Source organism: Coloeus monedula (assembly GCF_965178545.1).
Source record: "Coloeus monedula genome assembly, chromosome: 16".
NCBI lineage: Eukaryota > Metazoa > Chordata > Aves > Passeriformes > Corvidae > Coloeus > Coloeus monedula.
This window is the reverse complement of record NC_138796.1, coordinates 15,173,883-15,198,248: the sequence shown is the minus strand read 5'-3', so window position 1 is coordinate 15,198,248 and position 24,366 is coordinate 15,173,883. Positions and strand designations below refer to the sequence as shown.

The 24,366-nt window shown below is 55.8% G+C and overlaps 1 protein-coding gene across 7 annotated transcripts in view; it reads right to left on the bottom strand.

The window, feature by feature from the left end:
- The window catches only part of WDR90 (WD repeat domain 90), a 57,932-nt gene that overhangs the window by 16,744 nt on the left and 16,822 nt on the right, over positions 1-24,366 (bottom strand). For 6 of the 7 annotated variants that reach the window (XM_082292319.1, XM_082292323.1, XM_082292321.1 and 3 more), the window contains 29 exons: positions 23,454-23,579; positions 22,837-22,970; positions 22,623-22,738; positions 22,321-22,467; positions 21,324-21,419; positions 20,553-20,641; positions 19,677-19,829; positions 18,179-18,340; positions 17,916-18,005; positions 16,851-16,952; positions 14,095-14,271; positions 13,704-13,821; positions 12,933-13,103; positions 12,230-12,364; positions 11,591-11,714; positions 11,207-11,274; positions 11,003-11,112; positions 9,695-9,922; positions 8,960-9,028; positions 7,884-7,994; positions 7,645-7,790; positions 7,312-7,369; positions 5,979-6,097; positions 5,411-5,566; positions 4,585-4,712; positions 2,994-3,110; positions 2,259-2,494; positions 1,721-1,860; positions 1,079-1,209 (listed from right to left, as the gene is read on the bottom strand). In XM_082292319.1, coding sequence (XP_082148445.1) covers positions 1,079-1,209; positions 1,721-1,860; positions 2,259-2,494; positions 2,994-3,110; positions 4,585-4,712; positions 5,411-5,566; positions 5,979-6,097; positions 7,312-7,369; positions 7,645-7,790; positions 7,884-7,994; positions 8,960-9,028; positions 9,695-9,922; positions 11,003-11,112; positions 11,207-11,274; positions 11,591-11,714; positions 12,230-12,364; positions 12,933-13,103; positions 13,704-13,821; positions 14,095-14,271; positions 16,851-16,952; positions 17,916-18,005; positions 18,179-18,340; positions 19,677-19,829; positions 20,553-20,641; positions 21,324-21,419; positions 22,321-22,467; positions 22,623-22,738; positions 22,837-22,970; positions 23,454-23,579 — 3,757 coding nt within the window. The remainder of the gene's footprint in view (positions 1-1,078; positions 1,210-1,720; positions 1,861-2,258; positions 2,495-2,993; positions 3,111-4,584; positions 4,713-5,410; positions 5,567-5,978; positions 6,098-7,311; positions 7,370-7,644; positions 7,791-7,883; positions 7,995-8,959; positions 9,029-9,694; positions 9,923-11,002; positions 11,113-11,206; positions 11,275-11,590; positions 11,715-12,229; positions 12,365-12,932; positions 13,104-13,703; positions 13,822-14,094; positions 14,272-16,850; positions 16,953-17,915; positions 18,006-18,178; positions 18,341-19,676; positions 19,830-20,552; positions 20,642-21,323; positions 21,420-22,320; positions 22,468-22,622; positions 22,739-22,836; positions 22,971-23,453; positions 23,580-24,366) is intronic. The other variant, XM_082292320.1, reaches the window with a different exon arrangement.

The following is a 24,366-nucleotide window of genomic DNA, read 5'->3' as shown; positions in this document are numbered from 1 at the left end:
CTCTCCAAGGCCCTGTTCCTTCTCCTGCACACTTCCTGGGGCAGGTTCCTCCTCTTCGTGCAATATTGCACTGTATAAAAATCAGAGCTCCCTTTCCCTGCCCAAGCTTGTGTTGTCACAACTCATTCCCAAAATGTACATTAAATGTGACACTAATTTTTCCAAACTGCCTTGCCTGTGCTCTGCCTCCAGCTCTCTACCAGCTCCATTCACCAGCACGGAGCAGCTCTGCTGCAGGCAGGATTAGGGCAACAATCCACTTTAAACAAATTAAATTGCACATGCACAGAATGGAAAGAGTCAGGGCTTGGGCATGAATAAATCTCTGTGACTCCAGCACATTCATGAAAGCATCACACCAGCAGGATGAGAGGTTTGAAGCAGGACAGGTAGGGAAGTGCTGGCAGTCACTGGGTTTTGCTCACACAGAAGGTACAAACAGAAATCACAGAATCATTAAGGTTGGAAAAGCCCTCTAAGATCATCAAGCCCACTAAAACATGTCCCCAAGTGCCACATGAACTTCTCTCTTAAATCCCCCCAGGGATGGTGACCCCAGCACTGCCCTGGGCAGCTGTGCCAGTGCCTGACCACCCTTCCCATGAAGGAATTTCCCCAATATCCAACCTAAACCTCCCCTGGCCCAGCCTGAGGCCATTCCCTCTCCTCCTGTCCCTGTTCCCTGGCAGCAGAGCCCGACCCCCCCCGGCTGCCCCCTCCTGTCAGGGACTTGTGCAGAGCCACAAGGTCCCCCCTGAGCCTCCTTTGCTCCAGGCTCAGCCCCTTTCCCAGCTCCCTCAGCCGCTCCTGGGGCTCCAGCCCCTTCCCAGCTCCCTTCCCTTCCCTGGACACGCTCCAGCCCCTCAGGGTCTGTCTTGTGAGGGGCCCAGAACTGTCCCAAGGACTGGAGGTGCCCCAGCAGTGCCCAGGGCAGGGGGAAATGACAAAGCTCAGAAGGTTCACTGGGAAATATCTCTCCAAGCAGGCTGAGTTTGGGTTGGCTCTGGTCTCAGGATATCTGTGCTAATAAAAAAAAAAAAAAAAAAGAAGAAAGGCAACCCCAACCCCAGAGTCTTACCCAGGACTCTCAGGACTTGGGTTTTCTGGGCCACAAAGCTGTACAGAGCCAGAGTTCCCTGTAAGCAGGAGCTGAACATCAAATTGCCATCCGGAGAGAAGGTCAGGCCGGTGATCGCGGCGCGGTGCTGCCTGAAAGAGGGCAGAAAACATGGAAAACAGGAAGAGAAAAAAGGAACCACAGACAGAGGGAACAGTGGTGATGTTGAGTGTAACACGGTGAAGAACCCAGGAGAATAAATTGACCAGGAACAGAGCATGGCCCCACTGTGCTCACTCCTGCAGCATCCCAGGACAACCAACACCCCAGCTTGTCGGAAAACCGAGCAACAAGCGCAGCGCTCCAGCCTGGATGGAACCTGCTCCCTCTCCCTTTGGAGCATCCTCCAAATCCCACACTGGGGCTTACAAGGGCTCCCTGCCCAGCTGCTCTCTAGGACAAGCTCTTTCCTACTGCTGTCCACTGGGAAGTCACAAAGAAAGCCCTCATGGCTTTCACCACCCAGAGCCTCGGCACAGTGGGATCTGCCCAAAACCCACCCAGCTGGGACCTGAGGCTTGTCAAGCTCCATGATTATCACTGTGGTTCTGTCTCATCACCAGGACACCCAGCTAGACCCAGTGTAGCTCCCAGTTCACTCACTTGTGCTCCAGCAGGAGGTCAGAGGCAGCCAGGCTGAAGGTCCGCACCACCCCGCTGTCGAAGCCACAGGCCAGGATCTTCCAGGAGGGGTGGAAGGCCACGGTACACGGAGTTTCCTCTGCAGCTGAAAAGTCATAGAGCTGCAGGGAAGAGACAGCACGGGCATGAAGCTGGAGAGAACTGGAGCTGCAGCTGGGCCCAACAACTGGGCAGCCTCACATCTCCACCATGAGCATGTCGCTGCTCCTGCCTGCATGGATCCAAAGCCCACTGAAATCCTGGGTCTTTGGGCATTTAGGTAAAGCCCTTGGGTGCTATGGTTTGTGCTAAAAAGAAATATTCAAAAGATGGAGGAGAAGAAAATAGTTTTGTCTAACAACGCCTCAGAACTCTGTACTTCCAAAGGGTCTCTTGCCCACAGTACCTCTCATGCTTCAGGGAGGGCTCTTGAACTGTGGAGCTTTGATAATTGGACCAAACAGAGACCAGGGAGACTCTTAATAAACAGCAGACACCTCCTGCCTCTTGTCTCACCCACCTGCTGCATGGAGGTGAGGTCCCACACTCGGATGGTGTTGTCCTGGGACACTGTTGCTATCAGCTTCCACCTCCCCTCCACCGAGAATCCCAGCACAGAGTCCTTGTGAGAGCGCATCAGGGTGTTGTAGTCCCGGGCCTGGATATCCAGGTAGCCCAGATTCCCAGTAGCTGTTGTGGACAGGACTTTGTGGCCATCTGGGCTGATGCAGACAGAACTCACTGGAGCCTCATGCTCTGGGGAAAAACACAGGAGTCAACAAATCCTCTTGGAATACAGCTACAGATCCACATTTAGGAAAGAAACGCCCACAGGAATGAGCAGCCCATGACCTGGAGACTGAACACTTGCAGGTGTGAGTGTAGTGACAGGTTAGAGAGATTAGTCTCTGCCCTTCCTAACGTCCCTGGGCTCTGCTGTAATGGTGATTGTTTCAAAAACAATCAAAACAATCAAGAACTGCTCGACTTCTCCCCTAATTTTTCACAGACAGATGAGCTGTGGCTACAAGAGCACAGAAATCAAGATGGAAAGTCTGTTCTCTCCCAGGAGATCCTGCCTTTCTCCCATGAGTTACAATAAAAAACATGAATAATTGCCACTGGAGACTTCCAAGGCAGTCAGGCCTGGAGACAGCACACGTAACACATGCCCTCACTGATGAGGATTGCTGTGGGAGCTGTGGCAGTGGAGCTCTGGATCTGCAGCAGGAGACACAGCCCCACCTCTACCCACCTGCCTCTAAGACAGCAGCTGAGAAGTCCAGTGGCCACAGCCTCACGTAGCCATCCTCTGATCCCGTGGCACAGAAGGTCAAGGACATGCTGATACTGTTTATAGCGATCCCGGGGCCTGGAAACCCAAAAAACAACACCTCCTTATACAGATGGAACAAGAAAACTCAACCTAAGAGTGGGCCCATCCCAGAGCTGAGTCTGGTAGTCCACCCACACCCAGCTGGAGCCTGAGGAGGAGGCAGGAATCCCAGAGTGACTGACAGAACAGGCTGAAGGGTCTCAGCCAGCCCTTCTCGGGGCTCAAAACTCCTCTTTACCACTGTGAAACTCTTGCCAGGCACAGAAAACTCCTACCCCTGCTATATTTTTGCCTCAGACAGGATCCTGTAGCAAAGGATATCCCAGATTAACTGCCCAAGATACAAACCCTTTCTTTTCCTTATCCCAAACCCTCTCTGCAGGAGGGAGATACAGATCCACAAACTGGCAGGTTTTGGTTCGTAGAATCATTAAGGTTGGAAAACCTCATTGAGTCCAACCATGATCCCACCACCAGCCCATGTCCCCAAGTGCCACATCCACAGGTTCTTTGAATGTTTTACAGGGATGAAATGGGCAGCTTGCTCCAATGCCTCAGCACACTTTCAGTGAAGAAATTTCCCCCAATATCCAACCTAAATTCAGGTATAAACACCGTAAGTCAGAGCCAGGAGGCACCAAGGACTTTGTTTCCTCTCCCCTCCAGTCCCTTTCTTGCCCTTGAAGTGAGAACTGCAATAACACACCTCTCATAGGCCACGTTATAGATTAATTAGCTCAATTTGCCAAAGCAAACTACGCACTAAGTTTTAAGATATCAGAGCAATCACACTTGAAAGTGAATTCTTCCCGCTGTTCAAGTTAATGGAAGAGCTGAAAGTTGGTCTAATGTACAGCAACAAAGATTCCCCAAACACTCTGCACACCAGCTGAATAATGAAAAAATCCCCAAATTCATCTTTTTCCTTGGTCTTAGTTCTTTTTCCATCTCTCCATTAAGCCTCCCATCAGCAAATGAAGACCTTGTTTCATGTTTCTAAAAGTAGTTTTTCTCTGAAAGTGCAATCAGCATTTAAAATGCTCAAATCTTTCTTAAAATGATACTTTGCTGTACTAAGGAAGATTATTTGCAGTCCTTAAGAGGCAAATAGCAATGATCTAATCAACCCCAAAATAATCCTTCAGCAGTAGGTAAAGAGCTGGTTGGTTTGAGCAGAGAGCTGATTTCTGACCCTGATGGTGGTGGAGGTGGTCCCTGCTTGGTTTTCCCCCTGTCCCTGCCTGCAGGTGCTCTCACCTGAGCTGTTCTCTGCTCCTGCTCCCAACCTGAGCTGCTCCCTGCCTGCTCCCTGCTCCTGCTCCCACCTCAGCTGTTCCCTGCCTGCTCCCTGCTCCTGCTCCCACCTCAGCTATTCCCTGCCTACTCCTGCTCCAACCTGTTCCCTGCTCCTGCTCCACCTGAGCCATTCCCTGCCTGCTCCTACTCCCACCTGAGCTGCTCCCTGCTCCTGCTCCCACCTCAGCTGCTCCCTGCCTGCTCCTGCTCCCACCTGAGCCGCTCCCTGCCTGCTCCTGCCCATTCCCCTGGGGCTGTGCAGGCAGCAGGCGCCGTGCACTCTGCACACAGACGTTCTTGTAGTCCACCTCCAGCACATGGCCACTCCTGCTGCACACAAAGCTGTAAAAAAACAAAACAAAACAAAACAGGAGAGAGACTTGCTTTTAAAAGTAAAAAACCAGCCTGGTTTACCTGTTCAACTGGTTTGTGTAAAGCAATCCTGGCTCACAGGAATAAAAGAGGTCAACAAGGTGTCCAAGTGCTCCATGTGCTACCCCACACATATCCAAGGAAGTCAGAGTTCCCAATTTGGTTTCCTGACCCTTTGGAACAGAAATTAGCAGAAGAGCTAAAAGCTTCCCATAAACTCCAGGAAGGAGCCTCCCTCTGCCACAGGCTGGCTGAGCTGACAGCTCTGTCTTTGTGGGACTATATATGGTGGCAACAAAGGTCTGGCTTTGATGATTAAAATAAAACAACAAAGTGTGTGACGGTATGCAAGAGGATGTGTATCAGGCTCCTCCCACTGCCCCAGGAATCCAACAGAGAGCTTCAGGTGAGGAGAGAGTCACTAAATACGGCAGAACAGCAGCACAGCAAGAGGAAAGAGACTGTTCTGCAAGCAGCCAAATCCCTCTTGGGAGATGCCATGTGCTGTGTGGGGAGAGGCTCTCCCAGCTCCAGAAGGCAGCTGTATTTTGAGCGAGAACCCCAGCAAAGTGCCGTGGTCGAGGGGGAAGGTGAATGCTAAGCAGGGAGAGCTGCAGAGCTCCCTCCTGCCAGGCTGCCCAGGCCAGGTGACAGCGCCAGTCCCTTACAGCGCGCGCTCCTCCGGCTCCCGCTCGGGCCCCTCCTCGAAGGCCAGGTCGGTGAAGTCCAGGGAGTGGTACTCGCCCAGGCTGACGGGACACGAGCGCAGGGCTCCGCTCCGCACGCGCCACAGCCTGATGTTGTCCCGGCCACACGACACCATCCTGTCCCGGGAGACACAGCCTGAGCACCAGGGCAGGGCTCCCCAGGCCCCTGGGGGAAGGGCAGCGTCCCAAGGGCCACTGACAGTGAGGATTGAGAACAGGAATGGCAACCAGATGGCTGCAGCACCACAATTCCCCCCCAGCCATGCCACAATTACAGAATAAAAGTGGTTTGGGGTGAAGGGACCTTAAAGCTCATCCCATTCCACCCCCTGCCCTGGGCAGGGACACCTTCCACTAGCCCAGGCTGCTCCAAGCTCCATCCAACCTGGCTTTGGACACTGCCAGGGATCCAGGGGCAGCCACAGCTGCTCTGGGCACCCTGTGCCAGGGCCTCCCCACCCTCCCAGGGAACAATTCCTTCCCAGTGTCTAAGATTCAATACTTTTGATTTCTTTTCTTGGCACACTACCTGGTATCATCAAAGAAAGCAATCTTCATGGCCTGGATGTCCACATCTGTGTGTGCTTTGGCCAGCACAGTCACACCTCCACCACGGGTTGCCTGAGCAGTGTTCCACACCACCACCATCTGAAGCAAGAAAATACGATGGGAGAGCTGCTCAGAACCTTGGCAGCAGAAGAGGTTTTCATCCCACAGCTGCTCCAGAGCTGGGCACAAAGTACTGATAACAGAGCTGGAGCAGGGAAATAAAACCCATCGCACAGAGGGTTTAGGACAGTCCAACAGCTTTGCAAAGCTTCATGGCAATATCCTTGTCTGCAATCCATAATTAGAGGTTCTAAATCCCAGGGCTGCCTGGCAACAGGACTCAGACTTGGAAAGAAAATCCACAGAGCAGTGGGAACTCTGCCTGCTGGGATAGAGGAGCTGTCCCAGGGCTGAGGGAGCGGGAGGGCAGCACGTGCCCACTGCTCCGGCGCAGGTCTGTGTGCCCTCAGTGCCCATCACCAGGGGCAAGAGTCAAACCCTCTGCCTAAAGCACAGGATGCCTGAGGAAATGCAGGAGGATGCTCTGCATTCCAGAACAGTGTTAAAACCAAACCCAGCATCACCTCAGAGGCTGGGATGGGCTGCGGCAGCACTCTGGGAGAGGTGCTCCCCCAGCACCCCCATTCTCCCACCGCGCTTTCACCCCACTGATCCCACCTCCCCAGCTCCCCCACAGATCACAGAACGCTGCCACATGCTGGGAAAAGCACGGAGCACTGTGTGGTTTTTCCTTCACTTAGTGACGGCACAGCTAATTGCTGATGGTCGTCACTAAAGGATGAAAACAGTGGATGAAAAACAGTTCCACTGACAAAACCAAACCCCCAGTCCCATGGAACAAGTTTATTTTTGACTGCTACACGTGGGATCTGCGTCATCCCCAGCTACAAAGGTGGGCGGCAGCTCTAGTGCCTGGCATCCCTTCCCACAGTGATGCCTGGAGCTGAAGATTTCACCTCACATCTTGCCCCGAACTCTATTAAAATAAAGATATAATCCCATCACCCTGCCTGGGTCCTAGCTGGGACCACTCCAGGGACAGAACAGCCCCAAAGCACAACCCCACCAGGTCTCTCTGGCTGCTGCCAAAAGGATTTGTTCGCTTGCAGCTGAGGAACACCCACAAGCATCAGGGAGAGGGAAAGCATTCTCTAGGCAGCTAACAAGAAAGGGATGTGCCCCAAGAACATGTCTAAGAAAGCCCAGAGCAGAGGTTTGCCTGGAAAATACCTACAGAATCTGGAAGAACAGCTCTCTCAGGGAAACCTCCCAGCCCCAGGGTCAGCTCTCACCGTTTTGCTGTGCACGTCCTTCCCGACACCACACAGAACAGCTCCGCTGTGGGAAAAGCTGTAAGAAGAGAGACCTGGTGAAGAACAGCTCCTTGTACCCTGAGTTCATCCCCACGGGGCATAAAAGGGGACAAGTTGTGGGGATAGGGAGACAGCAAGACCTGAAGGAAGAAACTCAGGAGAGAGCCGGCAGCATATCCAGGCCAGCTGCCAGCAGGTCTCGGTGACAAACACAGGCAGCTGTAACTCATCCCTGGTTTATCATGCGGGAATAGCGCGGAAAAGCTGCCGTGCCGCAACGCTGAACACACCCCTGCCCCCACCAACACCCACCTGAGGGACACGAGGGACTGCAGGTAGGTTTTGAAGAGGCAGAGGCAGGTTCCCGTGGGGAAGTCCCAGAGGCGCCCCACGCCACGGGGCCCGGCCTGTGCTGAGGCCAGCAAGGTGCTGCTCCCGCTGAACGCCAGCACCGACACCTGCGGGAAGCAGCGGCACAGAGGATCCCAGCAGAGCTGGCACCAGGCTGCAAGGATGGGGCTGCCATCAGGGCTTGCAAGGGTTACACTCACCTTGTCTGTGTGGCCAAGGAAGAACCTCTGCTCGCCAGTCTTGAGGAGCAGGGCGACGATGACGGCGTGGCAGGGGTACACCACGGCCGTGCTGTCCCGCGTCCACAGCGCCTGCAGCACCGAGACAGGGGGGACACGGCTCCAGAACCGCCCCACAGCCCTGGCACAGAGCTCTTCCCCAGCCCTGGAAGTGTTCAAGGCCAGGTTGGATGGGGTGTGGAACAGCCTGGGCTAGTGGGAGGTGGCCTGGCCCATGGCAGGGGTGGATGTGGATGGGCTTTAAGGTCCCTTCCCTACTATCAAACAGCAGATCCAAGGAAAATGACATTGCTGGCAGAGCTTTGAGCTGACTGAACCAAACCAACCCTTCCTTTACCCTAAAACAGACCACAAGCAAGGCCCAGTGTGCCATGGAAACAATCCAAAACACAGCCCTTCCTTTCCAGCCTCCAACAAAGCAGCACCAGTTTTAATGTGTTAAAAAGATGAGAAATTTAGTGAAGGGTCTGGAGCACAAGTCTGATGAGAAGCAGCTGGGGGGGCTCAGCCTGGACTTTCTGGGTCTGCACAGCTCCCTGACAGGAGGGGGCAGCCAGGGGGGGTCGGACTCTGCTGCCAGGGAACAGGGACAGGAGGAGAGGGAATGGCCTCAGGCTGGGCCAGGGGAGGTTTAGGTTGGATATTGGGGAAATTCCTTCATGGGAAGGGTGGTCAGGCACTGGCACAGCTGCCCAGGGCAGTGCTGGGGTCACCATCCCTGGGGGGATTTAAAAGCCGTGTGGATGTGGCACTTGGGGACAGGGGTCAGTGGTGGACCCGGGAATCCTGGGGAAACAGCTGGAATTGATGACCTCAGGGGGCTTTTCCATCCTATGATTCTATCTAAAGGGCCCCATAATTTTTAATTGACCATCCTAACAGCAGAGGAGTTGTACACAGATGCTCAGGCCCATCCACTTTGGGATCATTTTCCACATCAAGCAGTGCCACGCTCAGCTGCATTTCACACCTCCAAAACATCCACATCCTGGACACACAATGACACATCAACTCCCCAGATCATCCAAGCCACTGACCCATTTGGTGCTGCAGCCTCCAAAGCCAATAATTGTTCTCAGCTTCAGGATGGGATCCGGTACAAGCCCCTGGAAAAGAAAACCAGACAGCACCATCATGCTTAGAGCCAGGCTGGGGTCCTCCTCCATGGGGCACCCCAGCCCCAGTGCTCAGCTCTCTCTGAAGCACAGAGGCAGCTTTGGGTTTCTCCTGTCAGAGGGGAAAGCTTTAAAGCACTGAACCCAGCAGAGTCAAGCCTGGCAGGCAGGAGGAGCTGGGGTTTCTGAGTTAAGCCCATTCAGCCCCAGCAATGCCCAGAGACCCAGGGCCACTGTGGGAATCTCAGACTGGTTTGGGTTGGAAGGGACCTAAAGCTCATCCACTTCCACCCCCCTGCCACGGACAGGGACACCTTCCACTGTCCCAGCTTGCTCCAAGCTCTGTCCAACCTGGCCTTGGACACTTCCAGGGCTGTCCTGCAGGCCAGGGCTCACCTGTGGGATGGCATAAGGGCCAGAGCCCTTCCTGTATGCACCTGGGCAAACCTGGGGCTTAAGGTCAGCACATCTGAACACAGAGTCCCTCTTTCAAGGCAAGTAGGGGCTGGTGGGGGAAGAGCTGCTAGTCAGAAAGAGGCATCTTTTGGACTCCCTAAGTTTAACTGAAACTCCAGTGTGAACCTTACATTCCCTCTCTCACTTCATTAGAAATAAACACCCCAAAGCCACCTTGTGACCCTCCAGAACGTCACACACCTCCTCTGAGCCGGGGACAGCTTGGGTTGTCTGTCCCCTCCTCTGACGAGCATAGACATGGATGCCACCATCGCTGAGTGGCAGTGGCTGGCCCGTGTCCCCCACGCTGTGCAGCCTCTGCTTCTCCTCCAGCACGGGGTCTCCAGCAGGCACAGCTCTCAGAGACCCTGGGACTGCCAGGTGAACCTCAGGGATGCTTTCCTTGATTACAGGACATCGATGTGGCACCTGAGAATGAGGAAAGCCTCAGACAGAGCTCAGTTCTCCTCCCAGTGCCCTCCACCTGCCCAGGGGCAGAGACAGGGAGACACCCATGTCTGTCCTGAGGGCTCTTCACAGCAACACAAATGAGGAGAAAAAAATGTGGAGGTCTCCCTGTGGGTACCTGGCTTTGGCCAGGCTACTAAGCAGCTGCTCTCCTTACGCTCCCAGTATTGTCTGTGCACAGTTCATCTCCTCCAGACAGCAAACCAGAACCTTGTCCAAACGCTCCTAGAGCTCAGGCAGGTTTGGGACCACTGCCCTGGGGAGCCTGTTCAGTGCCCGGCCACCCTCTGGGGGAAGAACCTTTACCTAATATCCATTAAAACCTGCCCTGGCACAGCTCCAGCTATTCCCTGGGTCCTGTCCATGTCACAGAGAGCAGAGATGGGAGCTGCCCCTTGGGAGGAGCTGCAGCCCCTGATGAGATCTGACCTCAGTCTCCTTTTGTCCATCTGACCAAACCAAGTGACTGCTGCACCTCATACTCTTCCCCTCCAGATCCTTCACCATCTTCATGACCATCCTTTGGGCACTCTCTAATAAGGGGGGTCGTGCTCCTCACTTCCTCCCTCTGCACAGCATGAGGATGGCTTCCCCCAGTCCCTCTCCAAACACCCACCACCACACTGGTAAGCCAATATGGACCCCAGCCCCCACATCACCCCCAGTGGGGAAGGGGAAACCAGGATGAGGACAGCTGGTTGCAGTCCCAGCAATCCCAGCTCCAGGCACTGTTCTGCTCCCTGAGGGCACTGATCACATTCCTTAGTCTCCAGACCTCTTCCTATCTGTAATTTGAAGCCACACTGATCTGCTGCCTCCACAGAGACAGGGAGGATGGATGTCTGGAGATTTCGAGGTACTTGGCACATCTCCTGTCTCTGTGCTGCACCACACTGAACCCCCAGGCAGGAACTGCAGGGCTGTGGTCACCAGACCGTGCCCGGAGCAGCTGCCAATGACAACAAGCAGTTTCTACACCTTAAATTAAGACACAGATGCAGGGAAAAGCTGCATGGGAAGCAGGAAGGAAGGAGCACTTACAGCTTTGGGACTGGTTATGTGATGGACGAGGGACAGGCGGTCACAGACTGCTCTGGAGAGCGTCACCGGCTGGGTCAGCGGGCGGCCGGGCTCCTCCAGGACCGGGTCACCTGGGCAACACAAGGAGCAGGTCGAGCTCTTTTGGAAACCCAGGGCACCACCCTGGAGTGGCACAGCCTTGGCTGCTGTCCCCAGCATTCCCACCTGCCACAGGACTTGGGAAGCTCTTCCGGATGCAGTTGCACGGCACCTTAGACCCCTCAGATGGGAACCTGAGCAGAACCAGAGGAGGGCACTGTGTAATTGGGATACTGCAGTGGCACCTGAGAACATCACTTGGTACCTCAGCCTGGCACAAAGCCTCTTCACTGTCTCCTGTAAGATCCCCCCTTTTGCCCCATGGTGCCCCAAATAGAGGGGTACCAAAGGCAGAAGACACTAAGGGTGTGTTTGTTAACAACACCAAAATGCCCCCTGGAGCCCCAGGTTCACCTGGATCTGTCATTCCTTAAGTGGCACTACCCATCCTGCCCTTCCCTGGGGCGTGGGGAGCTCTGAGAGCTGCAGTGGCATGGGGAGCAGCCGTACCTGATGTAGTCATAGAGGTCGTGCCAATTCTCCCCCTTGGGCACAGGGAAGGCCAATTCCCGGGGCATGGGAGCAACCCCACGGCTGGGCAGGTCACGGAGCCGGGCCTCGGAGAATGTCACACCTGGCAGCACAGGGACACACACACACACACACACACAGAGTGAGCTCTGCAGGCCCAGGCAGCTGCCTGAAATCCCATTCCCTGTGGGATACCGGCACAAACCACTTCCCACCTGAGAAACAAAGATCACAAGCCTGAGGTTTGCAACAAACACACTGTGCTCAGGTGTATTCCGGTAACTCTCAACCTCCAAAGAAGAGCCCAGAGCATAAACCCTTGGATTTCAGTAATAAACCCCCAGGCTCAAGATTCATGTAATTTCTCTTCACTGACTCAGCAGTTTCACATGATTTCTCTTAAGGCTCATAGGCCGTTTTCTTATTTCCTCTGTGTATTTTTAAATTCAGGAAAGTGAAACAAGAAAGGTTTCAGGAAAGATACAATAAGTTCTCAGGAATTTCAAAGCAGCCCCTATAACTTCTTCCTCACTGATGCTTCCCAGCAGGCCAGGCAGTTCAGACAGAATTCCAGCATGAAAAAGGAAAGACAGAAAACAAAGGGTTTGACCAAAGTACCTCTGCCACACTGAGCAGGTGGATAAAAAAAGCAGGTTGGAAGATTTTTGACACAAAAAAAGCACAGGCTCTTGCAGCAGATAAAAGCACAAGTCTTGCAGAAGTGAGGCTTGATGGCACCTTTCACTTTTACCCCTGAAAAAAATTTCTAACCTTAGAAAGATATTTAACTTTGCTCTTTTTGTTCGCTTTTACAGCTGGAAAATGAGAGGATACTTTCTTCCAGAGTTTGGGAGACTGTACTCCATTCCAGATTTCCTTTCAGTGCCTAAAGGGGCTCCAAGAGAGGTAGGGAGCGATTTTGGACAAGACCCTGGAGTGACAGGACAAAGGGGAATGGCTTCCCACGCCCAGAGGGCAGGGATGGATGAGATATGGGGAAGGAATTGTTCCCTGGGAGGGTGGGCAGGCCCTGGCACAGGGTGCCCAGAGCAGCTGGGGCTGCCCCTGGATCCCTGGCAGTGTCCCAGGCCAGGTTGGACAGGGCTTGGAGCAGCCTGGGACAGTGGAAGGTGTCCCTGCCTGGGTGGAAACTTAACATTGTACAAGTATTTTACCCTTTCTTATCCTATCATAGAGCACCAGCAGCCCAGTGCTCTGCCAGGGCTGCAAACTCAGCTTTGAAACCCCACGGGCTCCCCCAGGCTGGGCTCCCCCAGCCTCAGGAGAAAGCAGAGACCACCCTGAGCTCTGGGCTCCTCACCTGGCTCAAAGAGCAGGTCGCTGGTGCAGAGGTTTTTCACGAGCAGGTTGGAGCAGAGTTTGACCCCCCTGAGGTGGCTGTACCTGCGGTTCAGGTACAGGCCCAGGATGGAGGGCAGGTCCAGCACCAGGCATGTCCAGCGCACGTCAGCCGGGGCTGCTCCGGTGGCATCTGGGGAGGAGAGGACAGGTGGGAAAAGGGAGGCTGGGAAAGAGGCTACAGACATGGACCTTGCTGGATGGGAGACACAAGATCCACAGGGTTCAGTGTAAAGTATTTACCAGGCAAGATTCCCACCAGGCCTTTGCCAAGTGGGAGATGGGAGAACATGTCTTGTAGGCTCGGGGGGGGGAAGGACAGACAGGCATCCCACCACCTCCATGGGCTCATGCCTGGCCTGACACTGCACCCCACTGTTAGGGAGAACAGGGATAGGGGACAGCCCAACCAGGAGCTACAGCTCTGACCTGGCTGCAGAGGGGCTCCTGCTCAGGCCCATCACTGTTACCATAAAATCTTGAAATGGGTTGGGTTGGGAGGGACAACCTTAAAACCCATCTCATTCCATCCCCCTGCTACGGGCAGGGACACCTTCCACTAGCCCAGGTTGCTCCACGCCCCATCCCTCCTGGCCTTGGACACTCCCAGGGATCCAGGGGCAGCCACAGCTTCTCTTCAAATGCACTGAGTCAACCTGAGAACTCAGCTTGCTTTCTAACAGTTTATTTTGGTGGTGATGTGCCCGCCCAGCCCCAGCACACAGCTCCTCACCCCGCCGGGCCGTGCCCCCGTTGGCTGCTCCACAGACGAAGGGGAACTGCAGCCAAGTGGCCGTGCACTTGAATTCCTTGAAGAGGTTGGAGAAGGAGATGCGAACCACCTGGTTATCCTGGGAAGAGACACACACATGGAGCTTTAGTCACCCTGGTGGCTTCGGCAGGGAAGTGCTGCAGAGGAGAAGGTATGTGGCCCTGCCTCCTGTCCCCTCCACGTCCCCTGTCCCCAGTGGAGATGGCACCAGGATGGAAACCATCCCCAGCCGGGGGTGACCCACCAGCAGCAAAGAGCAGCCAAGTCCTGCAGCCCCCGAGCCCACCAGTGCCATCCCCAGTCCTTCCATCAGCCACGATGGCAGTTAAAGAGGCCACCCTGTGTCACGGACCTCGGTGGTGACATCCAGGTGCACGAGGAAGTGCTTGTGGGGCAGGGGCCTGAAGAGCAGGTAGAGGTAGCGCCCGGTCAGCCCCAGGGACTGTGTCCCTGCTCGTGGTAGCTGCAGGTAGCTGCTGGCTGGGTTGGAGCCTCGGATCCGGTAGATTGTTCCCTTCAGCCTTGTGTCCTTTGGAAACCAGGGAAAGATGGGGGGTGGGTCAGCACCGCCCACCCTTGGCCAGTGCCCCCCGCCCCATGGTGCCGGTGCCCCCGTTACCGTGAGGGCGGCCACGTCCCCCTCCTTGGCAGAGCGCTTCCACTCCTCCACACGGAAGTGCTTGAAGATGTTCAGGTATGGACGCTGCCAGGCTGCCGGCACCGGGATCATCGGGGGGACAGAACCCCAGCCTGGACACCCCCCACTGCCCCCTGTATGGCCCGAGGTCCCCTGCCCCATTAGCACCCCACTGTCTGCATGTCCTGAGTCTCCCCAGCCCCATTGTCAACCTCGTGATGCAAGCCTGGTGATGCCCCCATTATCTCTGTACCCCAATTCCCCCCCAGCCCTGGTGACAACCCCAAGCCCCAGCGTCCTGCTGAGAATCCCATTCCTCAACTCCTCCAGCCTCAGGAACGCCCCTGGTACCTCCAAGCCCCGAGCTCCTCCAGTCCCAGTGACATCCCCACCACCTCCACATTGTGACCCTGCAGCCCCGGTGTTGTCTCTGTGCCCCAAGCATGGTGACAGACCTGGTAACTCCATGTTTGAAGCCTCCCCAGCCCTGGTGGCACCCCATTAACTCCACGTCCAGAGACCCCATGCCTCGAGCCCCCCATACCCAGTGACACTCTGGTATCTCTGTGTATGGAGCCCCCCAGATCCAGAGATGCCCCTGTGCCCGATGACACCCTCGTTACCCCCATACTCCGAACCCTCCATGCCTGGTGACAATGCCCCGAGCCCCTTGGCCCCAGTGACGCACGCCCCTGTTACTCCCACGCTCTGAGCCCGAACTCCAACCAACCCCAGCACAACTGACATCCCTTTTACCACCACGCTCCACACCCACAAGGCCCCCAGGCCCGGGACCCCCGTGCTCCCCCATTCCCAGAGCCCACCCCCCCCGACGCCTCCGGTACCCCTGTGCTCCGAACTCCGCCGGAGCACCCCCATTCCCGGTGACACTCCGGGTACCGCCGTGCTCCCAACTCTCATACCCGGTGACGCCTCGGGTTCCTCCATCCCCGCTCACACTCCATGTCCCCCCAGCCCCGCTCACACCCCCATTACCCCGTGTCCTCCAGCCCCGCTCACACCCCCATTACCCCATGCTGCCCCCATGTCCCCCAGCCCCGCTCACACCCCCATTACCCCGTGTCCCCCCTCCAGCCCCGCTCACACCCCCATTACCCCGTGTCCCCCCTCCAGCCCCGCTCACACCCCCATTACCCCGTGTCCCCCCTCCAGCCCCGCTCACACCCCCATTACCCCGTGTCCCCCCCCCCACCTGCCGCCATGGCGCGCGCCGCCGGCTCAACTGTCCCGCGCGGCCGCAGCCAATCAGTGGCGCGCTACCGCCTGTCACGTGATCCGGTACCGCCCCGACCCCGCCCACTCCGCGCTCTGGCCACGCCCCCCGCCCCTCCCCGCGGTCGCGACGCGATCGCCACAGAGCCGGGCACGAGCGCTCGGGGCCAGGGGAATTTATGTGCCCGGGGGCTCACAACGAAGGGTTGCCGAAGCCGAAGCGGCTCTGGGTGGCGTGGATCTCCTGCAGCAGCTCGGAGTTCTGCAGGCCGAGCTGCGGGAAAGGGGAGCGCGCTCAGGGCCGGGCTGCCCCGCAGATAAAGGGGCCGTTCGGTGGCTCGGCTGTGACACCGACGGGACGGGGATCATCCCGTGGCACGCCCCGCTTGGAAGGGAGCAGGGTGAGCGCTTCGTGCTGCCCCCAGCCCCGCCCGCTCCGCAGCGCACGGACACGAACCTTGACGGTGTATTTGTAGCACTGCTCTGCCTCCAGCTGCCGCCCGCCCTGCAGCCGGCACACCGCACCGGGGAGCAAAGCGCAGGGCGGGTTAGGCAGGAAAAGACCCTCGGGATCATCAAATCCAACCATTCCCCAGCACTGCCAAGGCCACCACTGACCCCAAGTGCCACACCCACACGGCTTTTAAATCCCTGCAGGGATGGTGACCCCAGCACTGCCCTGGGCAGCTGTGCCAGTGCCTGACCACCCTTCCCATGAAGGAATTTCCCCAATATCCAACCTAAACCTCCCCTGGCCCAGTCTGAGGCCATTCCCTCTCCTCCTGTCCCTGTTCCCTGGCAGCAGAGCCCGACCACCCCCGGCTGCCCCCTCCTGTCAGGGACTTGTGCAGAGCCACAAGGTCCCCCTGAGCCTCCTTTGCTCCAGGCTGAGCCCCTTTCCAGCTCCCTCAGCCGCTCCTGGGGCTCCAGCCCCTTCCCCAGCTCCCTTCCCTTCCCTGCTCACGCTCCAGCCCCTCAGGAAAGACATGGGATCTCAGTGAAATGATATTTGTAAGAAGCTCAGCAGGGAGGACGTGCCCCAGGGCAGTCAGTGCCTCAGGGTGCTGCTCTTTCCATCCAAACTCTCGCTTTCCCAAGCACAGCCCCCAAACGTTTTATCACTGAGCTCTACACCAGCTCTTCAGGTTCATGAGCAGATGCCAACCCCTCTTCCCCCCCCCCCCCCCCAGCCCGACAAACCCCCCCCTCCATCAGGCTGGCAGGGGTTGGGCACTCACGTGCAGGCAGATCAGGGTGAGATATCCCCACACGTCAGCGTTGGTGTTATTTAGGGCATTGGCTTCAGAGAGAGCATCTTCTGCTTCCACCATCTCTTTCATCTTGAGGGAGAGAAGGAGAGGCATGGACAAAGAACAAAGGGCAGGCAGAAAGCGCTTCCCAATGGAACAGGCATTGCTCTAACAGCAGAAGAAATCAGTGCAACAGAAGCTCCTAGCAGAGCTTCCCTGATAGAAATGCAGGGGAAAGGATTTAGGGCACAGACAAGGAGTTACCCTCAGTGCCAGCATCCAGATCCCTAGTCTGGAGCAGGAGCTTCCCACTGCTGATCCCTGTGGGATCACTCACTATTTCTAAATTAGCCTCCAGCTGTAAGGAAAGCAGCACAAACCCCTGTTCCTCCAGGAAGTGAGTGATCCAGCTCCATGAGGAAACACAGCTGTATTCCTGCTCCCTATGCCCGCTGTGCAGCAGCTCTGGGCAGACAGGGGTAGGGGGTGCCCAGGCCACCACTCACCTCCCTGACCTGATTCCACAGCCTCCCAGGAGGTAAACATTTGGCCAAGGGGGAAACAGAAGTTCAAATTCCTTCCCTGACTGCTTCCTCAGGCAAACTCCCTTGAAGGAACCTGGCAAGGTGTCCCTTGGGGAGATGCTGCACTGCTGGTGGCTAGGTGTCCTTGGCAGCCCTTCAGAGGCGCTGGATTCCCTTGGACAGGGAAAGCACCGAGATTCCTCCCTGCTGACATCCCACTCAGTGCCTTGGTGGTGACGTGCAGGTCATGTGCAGGCAGGAACTTGGAGCAGAGCCCCGATTGTTTGCCATGACACCCTGGGGAAGGAGGTGCTGGCAGGAGCTGGGATGAGGGGGAAGGATGGTTGTTCCCAGAGTAGGGGCTGAAGGTGACACGGTCTGGGTGCCATGCTGGGGCTGTCACAGCACACAGGACACGATGGCTCACAGGCAGCCAGAGTTGCTTTAAACCAGGGGATCCTTCAAAAATTAACCCTGTGTTCCGTGCCACCAACAGAAGCCCAGAGGACACGAAGGCAGCTGCACTCACCCTGTAGCAAGCGATGCCCACGCCCAGCCAGGTAAGACAGGAGGCAGAGTTGTCACAGGCGAGCAGGTAGATCTGCTTGGCCCGGCCGTACTGCCAGGAGAGAGACAGACACGTTCCCTCTGCATCATCACATCATTCCACACACAGGGATTTGCCAAAACACCCTGTTTCCATGGGACTCAGACACCCACTGTCCCCACTGCTGCTGGGGGAGTGATTTGTTCTGTGGTAACTTCCCCTCCACAGCCTCGCTGGCTCCTCACCTCTTTTTCTTCCAGGTAGATGGAGCCCAGGCGCAGGTAGACAAAGTGCATATCCACAGCATCCTCCACAAAGCTGATGACTCGCTCGTAGCAATTCTTTGCCTTGTCAAAGTCCTTCTTCAGGTAGCACATGTGCCCTTTCTGAGCCCAGACATTTGGATTCTGTGCACCAAAAACCAGGAGTGAGACTGGATGGGAGAAACACCTGGGAGGGGGGGCTGGGACACCTGCAAGTAGCAGACAGGAGGAGCTGAGCAGTGTTCAACTATATTATCACAACAACTCCCTGTGCAGTGCTCCAGGCTGGGGATAGAGTGGCTGGAAGCTGCCTGGTGGGAAAGGAAGGACCTGGGGGTGCTGGTTGGCAGTGGCTGAAGCAGAGCCAGGTGTGCCCAGGTGGGCAAGAAGGCCAATGGCCCCTGGCCTGTGTCAGCAGTGGCGTGGCCGGCAGGGGCAGGGCAGTGCTCGTGGCCATGTGCTGGGCACTGGGGAGGCCACAGCTCGAGTGCTGTGTGCAGTTGTGGGGCCTCAGCTGCAGAAGGACATTGAGGGGCTGGAGCGGGTGCAGGGAAGGGAACGGAGCTGGGAAGGGGCTGGAGCACCAGGAGCAGCTGAGGGAGCTGGAAAGGGGCTCAGCCTGGAGCAAAGGAGGCTCAGGGGGGACCTTGTGGCTCTGCACAAGTCCCTGACAGGAGGGGGCAGCCAGGGGGGTCGGGCTCTGCTGCCAGGGAACAGGGACAGGAGGAGAGGGAATGGCCTCAGGCTGGGCCAGGGGAGGGGCAGGTTGGATATTGGGGAAATTCCTTCATGGGAAGGGTGGTCAGGCACTGGCACAGCTGCCCAGGGCAGTGCTGGGGTCACCATCCCTGGGGGGATTTAAAAGCCATGTGGATGCAGCACTTGGGGACATGGTTTAATTGTGAACATGGTGGTGCTGGGGAATGGTTGGTCTTGATGATCTTAGAGGGCTTTTCCAACCTAAACAATTCCATGATTCTGTGATATCGGCACAGGGTTTATGCAGAGAGTCAAGGTCAGTGGGCTGCCTGCAGGACACCAGCAATGGGATCCCCCTCCAGCTCCCTGCCCAGTGCCCTGCCTGCACACAGCATTCCCAGGTATCACCTTCCCCCTGCCTTCCTTTCAACCTGCCTCCCCAAAGCCACCTTCCCTGCAGAGAGCTCAATAGCAACCTTGTTTCTCATGAAACAGAACCCGACTCGCCCACGCAGGGAGAGAGGATCAGGATGTATCTATTCAAAGAGAAAAGAAAGGGAGATGCTGCAGAGGGAAAGGCAGAGACAGGCTCTGAGATGCTGTCTGCCTGTGCAGGGAGTGACAGGAGACTGTGAGGATGGGATAACAAAGAGAGCAGTGCAGCAGCCACAGCCCTGGCTGCTGAAATGCTCTGGACTAGTATGGTATGGACTAGGAATGGTAAAGTGGAAATGAAGAAGGAGCTCTGGGTTCACACACACCAGGGCTGCACAGGAATTACCGTGGGGTCGATCCGAATGGCCTCGCACACACATTCCTCACATCTGGGGAGGTCTTCCTGCAGCGAGTAGGTCCAGGCCAGTGCCAGGTAGTAGGCACAGGTGGGGCCTCCCTGAAGGCTCAGCAGCTCGTGGGCCAGTGCCTTCTGAACAAACTGGGGAGGAATGACACAGGTGGTGGTTAGGGGAGCAGGGACACCATGGACACCCCAGCAGGACAGGGCAGGAGGGCTGACTGACACCCGTCTGACTTCCACGAACAGAAAACACAAAGGAAATTTCTTTTTCCCCTCTTTTGAATGTTGGTCTAGTGGAAGGTGTCCCTGCCCATAGCAGGGGGTTGAAATTAGATGAACTTCTAGTTCCCTTCCAACCCAAACCATTCCATGATTCCATCTAGTTGTGTTTTGCTTTAAGCAACTCTTTCTGCCATGTCAAATTTAGGCAGGCAGCACAATGTGGCAACCAGAGAGATCCCAGAGATGACTCGGTGGGACAGACACATTCCACAGCTGATACAAAAATCACTCTAACATACACAAGTGTCTGCATCAAAGGAGCTCAGGCATCTTGGAAGCATCACAATAACGGATCCCATCTCTGAATGCACAGAGAAGAGCACCCTGCACCGTTCCTGAGCTGGCTGTTCCCTGTGCAGCAGGCAGTGCTGGGCCGTGTGTCCACAGCCAGCATTGTGGGCTCAATACTCTGCCTGGCCACACTTTTACATCTCTGGGCAATGGTGGTTTTGCTCCCTCTTGTGCTCGGCCTCTGGAGTGGCCATGGCTCATTTCCTGAGCCCAAGAAAGGGGCTGGCTGGAGCTCTTTGGGAATCAACCAACCTCCCTTCCCACTCCTCCACTCCCTGTTAAACTGACCCGGACAGCATTGACTTTCATCAGGAATTCCACTGTCTTCATGAAGATGGTGCAAGGAGGTGGCTGAGGTCCTGGAGCAGGACATGGTGCTGCAAGAAAATGTGTCTCTGTCAGCCCCAAAGTGGGGTTTTTATTTCTGGAGCCAAAGCAGGGCCTGACATCCCAGTGGGGACAGAAAAATCCCTGCAACATGAAGCAAAACCCAGGAGGTGGCAGGGAAGGCTGAAGCAGAGATTAATTCAGCATTTCTTTCTGAAGGGCTTAAGTTTTGTAGAAGATCTGAAAAGAAATTACGCTCTTCACCCACTAATTTTCCAGTCCAAACCCAGAGGAAAAAAGGTGGGAATTCATGAATGATGCTTGTCAGAGACAACTACTGTGAGGCTCCTGCCTCCCCAAACCAACCAGGGGGCCCTGAGGCACCCAGCACTGCCATCTCCACCACCACTGGGGCTGTGGAGGAGGCAGATCACACACCACAGAACCTGAGGGGATCCCTAGGGGCACTTTCAGAGCTGGCATCTCAGGAGGAAGAAAAGGAAGGTGCAGGGTGCAGTGACGTGAGGGAGAGAGCTGCATTCACCTGCAGGCTGTCCATCCTGAGATGTGCTGCTCTGAAAGGCAGGGTGAACCTGCTTTGCCTGCAGATTCCCTGGCTCAGGAGAGACAACAGGCGTTGGCATCATAGGGGCCATGGCTCACTGCTCCCACATTACTCCCCAACATTCCCACAGGACCATCTCCCAGCTCTCCACATCCCCATTCCCAAACCTTCCGGGGCTTCCTGCAGTGCTGTAGCCTCTTCCTTGGATGTCACACCCTCCACCACCTCTGGCAGTTTGTCAGCTGAGCCATCTGGAATCTCCTCTGGAATAAAACCCCCAACAACCATTTGGTGGAAAGCCATAAACTACCCAGTTTAGAACATGATTCAACAACAACAACAAAAAAATAGAGAAGAGAGAAAATATAAAAGATCTATCAGGTTTTAAAAGCTGGGAAGAAATTTCTTTGCAGGAGGCAATACCTGGGGCTGGGGTTTTGAGCACAAGGTTACCATGTGAAGCCAGAAACAGATATAGGATGAGGCAGGATGAGAGGAAATGGCCTCAAGTTGCACCAGGGAGGTCTAGGTTGGATGATAGAAAAAAAATTATTCACAGAAAGGGTGGCCAGGCATTGGAACAGGCTGGCCAGGGCAGTGGTGGAGTCCCCATCCCTGGAAGTGTTCAAAAGCCCTGCGGATGTGACACCTGGGGACATGGGTTAGAGGTGAACACAGCAGTGCTGGGTTAACAGTTGGACTTGATGATCTTGGAGGTCCTTTCCAACCTTAGACATGCCACGATTCTATGAATATCCTTTTCCTCATTATCAGAAGGGACAAAAACCCACATGCCTGAGGCACTGCATGGGTGGTGATAACGCTAAAAATAAAGCCAGTCAGCATTTCCTGCAGCCTGGCCAAATACTTGGGACTCAGGACAGACAGTCTCAGCTCAGGCTGGACTCAGAGAGGCTCCAAAGGAAGCCTTGGCCTCAGGGTCACTGCCAAGCTGCTGGTTTGCCCTTCGGAGTGGTGAGGCAGAGCTTTGTGAGCTGTGCTGGGAACTCACAGTGACAGCTTCCATGGAATTCTGCTCTAGCTCACAGTCCACATCTTCTACCATTACCCTTTGTACTTCTCCTCTTAAAAATTCTCCTTCCACCGTTGCCCACACAGCTCCAAGCCCCTGATGTCAGGACACCTCCTGGGTTTGCCTGTTACCTGGGGCTGTGCTGGGCTTTTTCCCTTCTGCCTCAGCAGCCTCAAGGATTCTCCTCTCCTCCTCAAGCTGTGCTTTCAGGAGCTTCTTAGCCTCACGGAAGTTCCTTTCTGCCCGAATATAATTATTCTGCAGCTCATAAAACAAACCTGTGGGAGAGATAGAGCAGCATCAGCAGACACCCAAAGGAAGCAAAATCCTTCCTGTAGCCCCCACCTTGGAGCAGGGAGAAGAGGATTGGGAGCAGGAACAATGCATGGCTCTACAGGAATACCTTGAGCACCAGACTGGCTTGGTTTTGTACCTGAGAGGGTCCAGGCTATGATGCTGGATGGCTCCAAGCAGCAGGCATCCTCAAAGAAAATCTCTGCCTCTTCATAGTGCTGCAGCTTGACAGCCACAATCCCACAGAGCAGCAAGCTGGGGCAGGGGCAGAGCAGTCAGCCCTGCAGCCCCAGCAGTGGTGGGGGGGATACACTCCCCACCCTCCCCACCCACCCTCCAGGAGCACTCAGCACCTTTGGGTGTGCTGGGGGTCCAGACAAAGGGCCTTCTTGAAGCATTCCTGGGCTTTGGTGGCATCCTCGTGCAGCAGGCAGAAGGCTCCATAGTCCAGCCAGGACTGGATGCTGCATTGGTCCTGAGCTATTCTCTAGACAACAGAGATTATCACTGGAGTCAGGCTCAGCACATGCCATGGACTGGGGAGACAATTCTGGAATGACCATGGCTTCCCTGGCCACCCCAGCCCTGTTTAGCAGGAATCAAGCCCTTGTTTATCACATGCAAGGGTGTCCCCTAAATGGGATCATGCTGGAAGCCCACTTCCTCTAAGCCTCCTCCACCTAACACGTGTCCTCCAGCTCCAGCTGACGTCTCCCAGGGCCCAGTGTCCCCAGAACTGACCCAGCACATCCCATTTCCCCTGGCCTCGAGGCTGGAGTCCAGGGACAGTCTCACATCCTGCAGAGAGCAGCATCTCCCTGGAAAATCCCTCCCATTCAGCCTGAGTATCCTGGTGATGCTCAGCTCCTTCCTTCCTCTGCCACAGCCAGGGCTGGCTGAGCTGTGAGCAGCAGCCCCACTGTGCCAGCCCACACAGGTGATGGGCAGGAGAGAACTGGGGCTCCCTTACCTGCCTGTAGAAGAGAGAGGCCAGTTTCAAGTCCCTGTTGGCTTCAGCTTCACGAGCAAAGAGCCAGAGCTGCTTATTGGTTGTGCAGGGTGTAGGGGTAGAAGAAACACTTTCCCCAGACAGGAGCTGGCAGGGAAGGAGACAGAGTTAGCCCTGGGGAAGGGAAGAGCGGTTCGTGTGATCCCAGTATGGCAGCAGGTCCCACATCAGCACCACACACAGTACAGACCAGTATGGCTGGGGCTGGGCACTGGGAAAGGCAAGCTGCTCTGTGGTGGGACACATTCCCATCATTCCCAGGTACCTCTGCCACACAGGGACAGAGCAATATCAATTTTTACAAGGACATGGAGGGACAGGACAAAGGGAAATGGCTTCCCACTGCCAGAGGGCAGAGTTAGATGGGATATTGGGAAGGAATTGTTCCCTGGGAGGGTGGGGAGGCCCTGGCACAGGGTGCCCAGAGAAGCTGTGGCTGCCCCTGGATCCCTGGAAGTGTCCAAGGCCAGGTTGGATGGGGCTTGGAGCAGCCTGGGACAGTGGAAGGTGTCCCTGCCCATGGCAGGTGGTAGAATGAGATGACCTTTAAGCTCCCTTCCCACCCAAACCTGTCTGTGATTCTATGATTATTCACAGCATTTCCTAGATCAAGGTGATGACAAACTTCTCACTGGTGACCCCAGCTCACACTCTGCCAGCCACCCTCCCCACGTGCCAGCTACAGCAGCTCTACCAGGGGCATCTCACACATATCCCACCATCAGGATTTTGAGCAGTGGGATTCAAATGCACTGGACGTTGCCTCGAGTGTGGCTCATGGTCCACATGTGACAACTCCAGCAGATGAAAGCATGAGCCTGCTTCTGTCTTGAAGGCAAAAGTCCTTCACATGCCCTGGATCCACAGTGAAGCC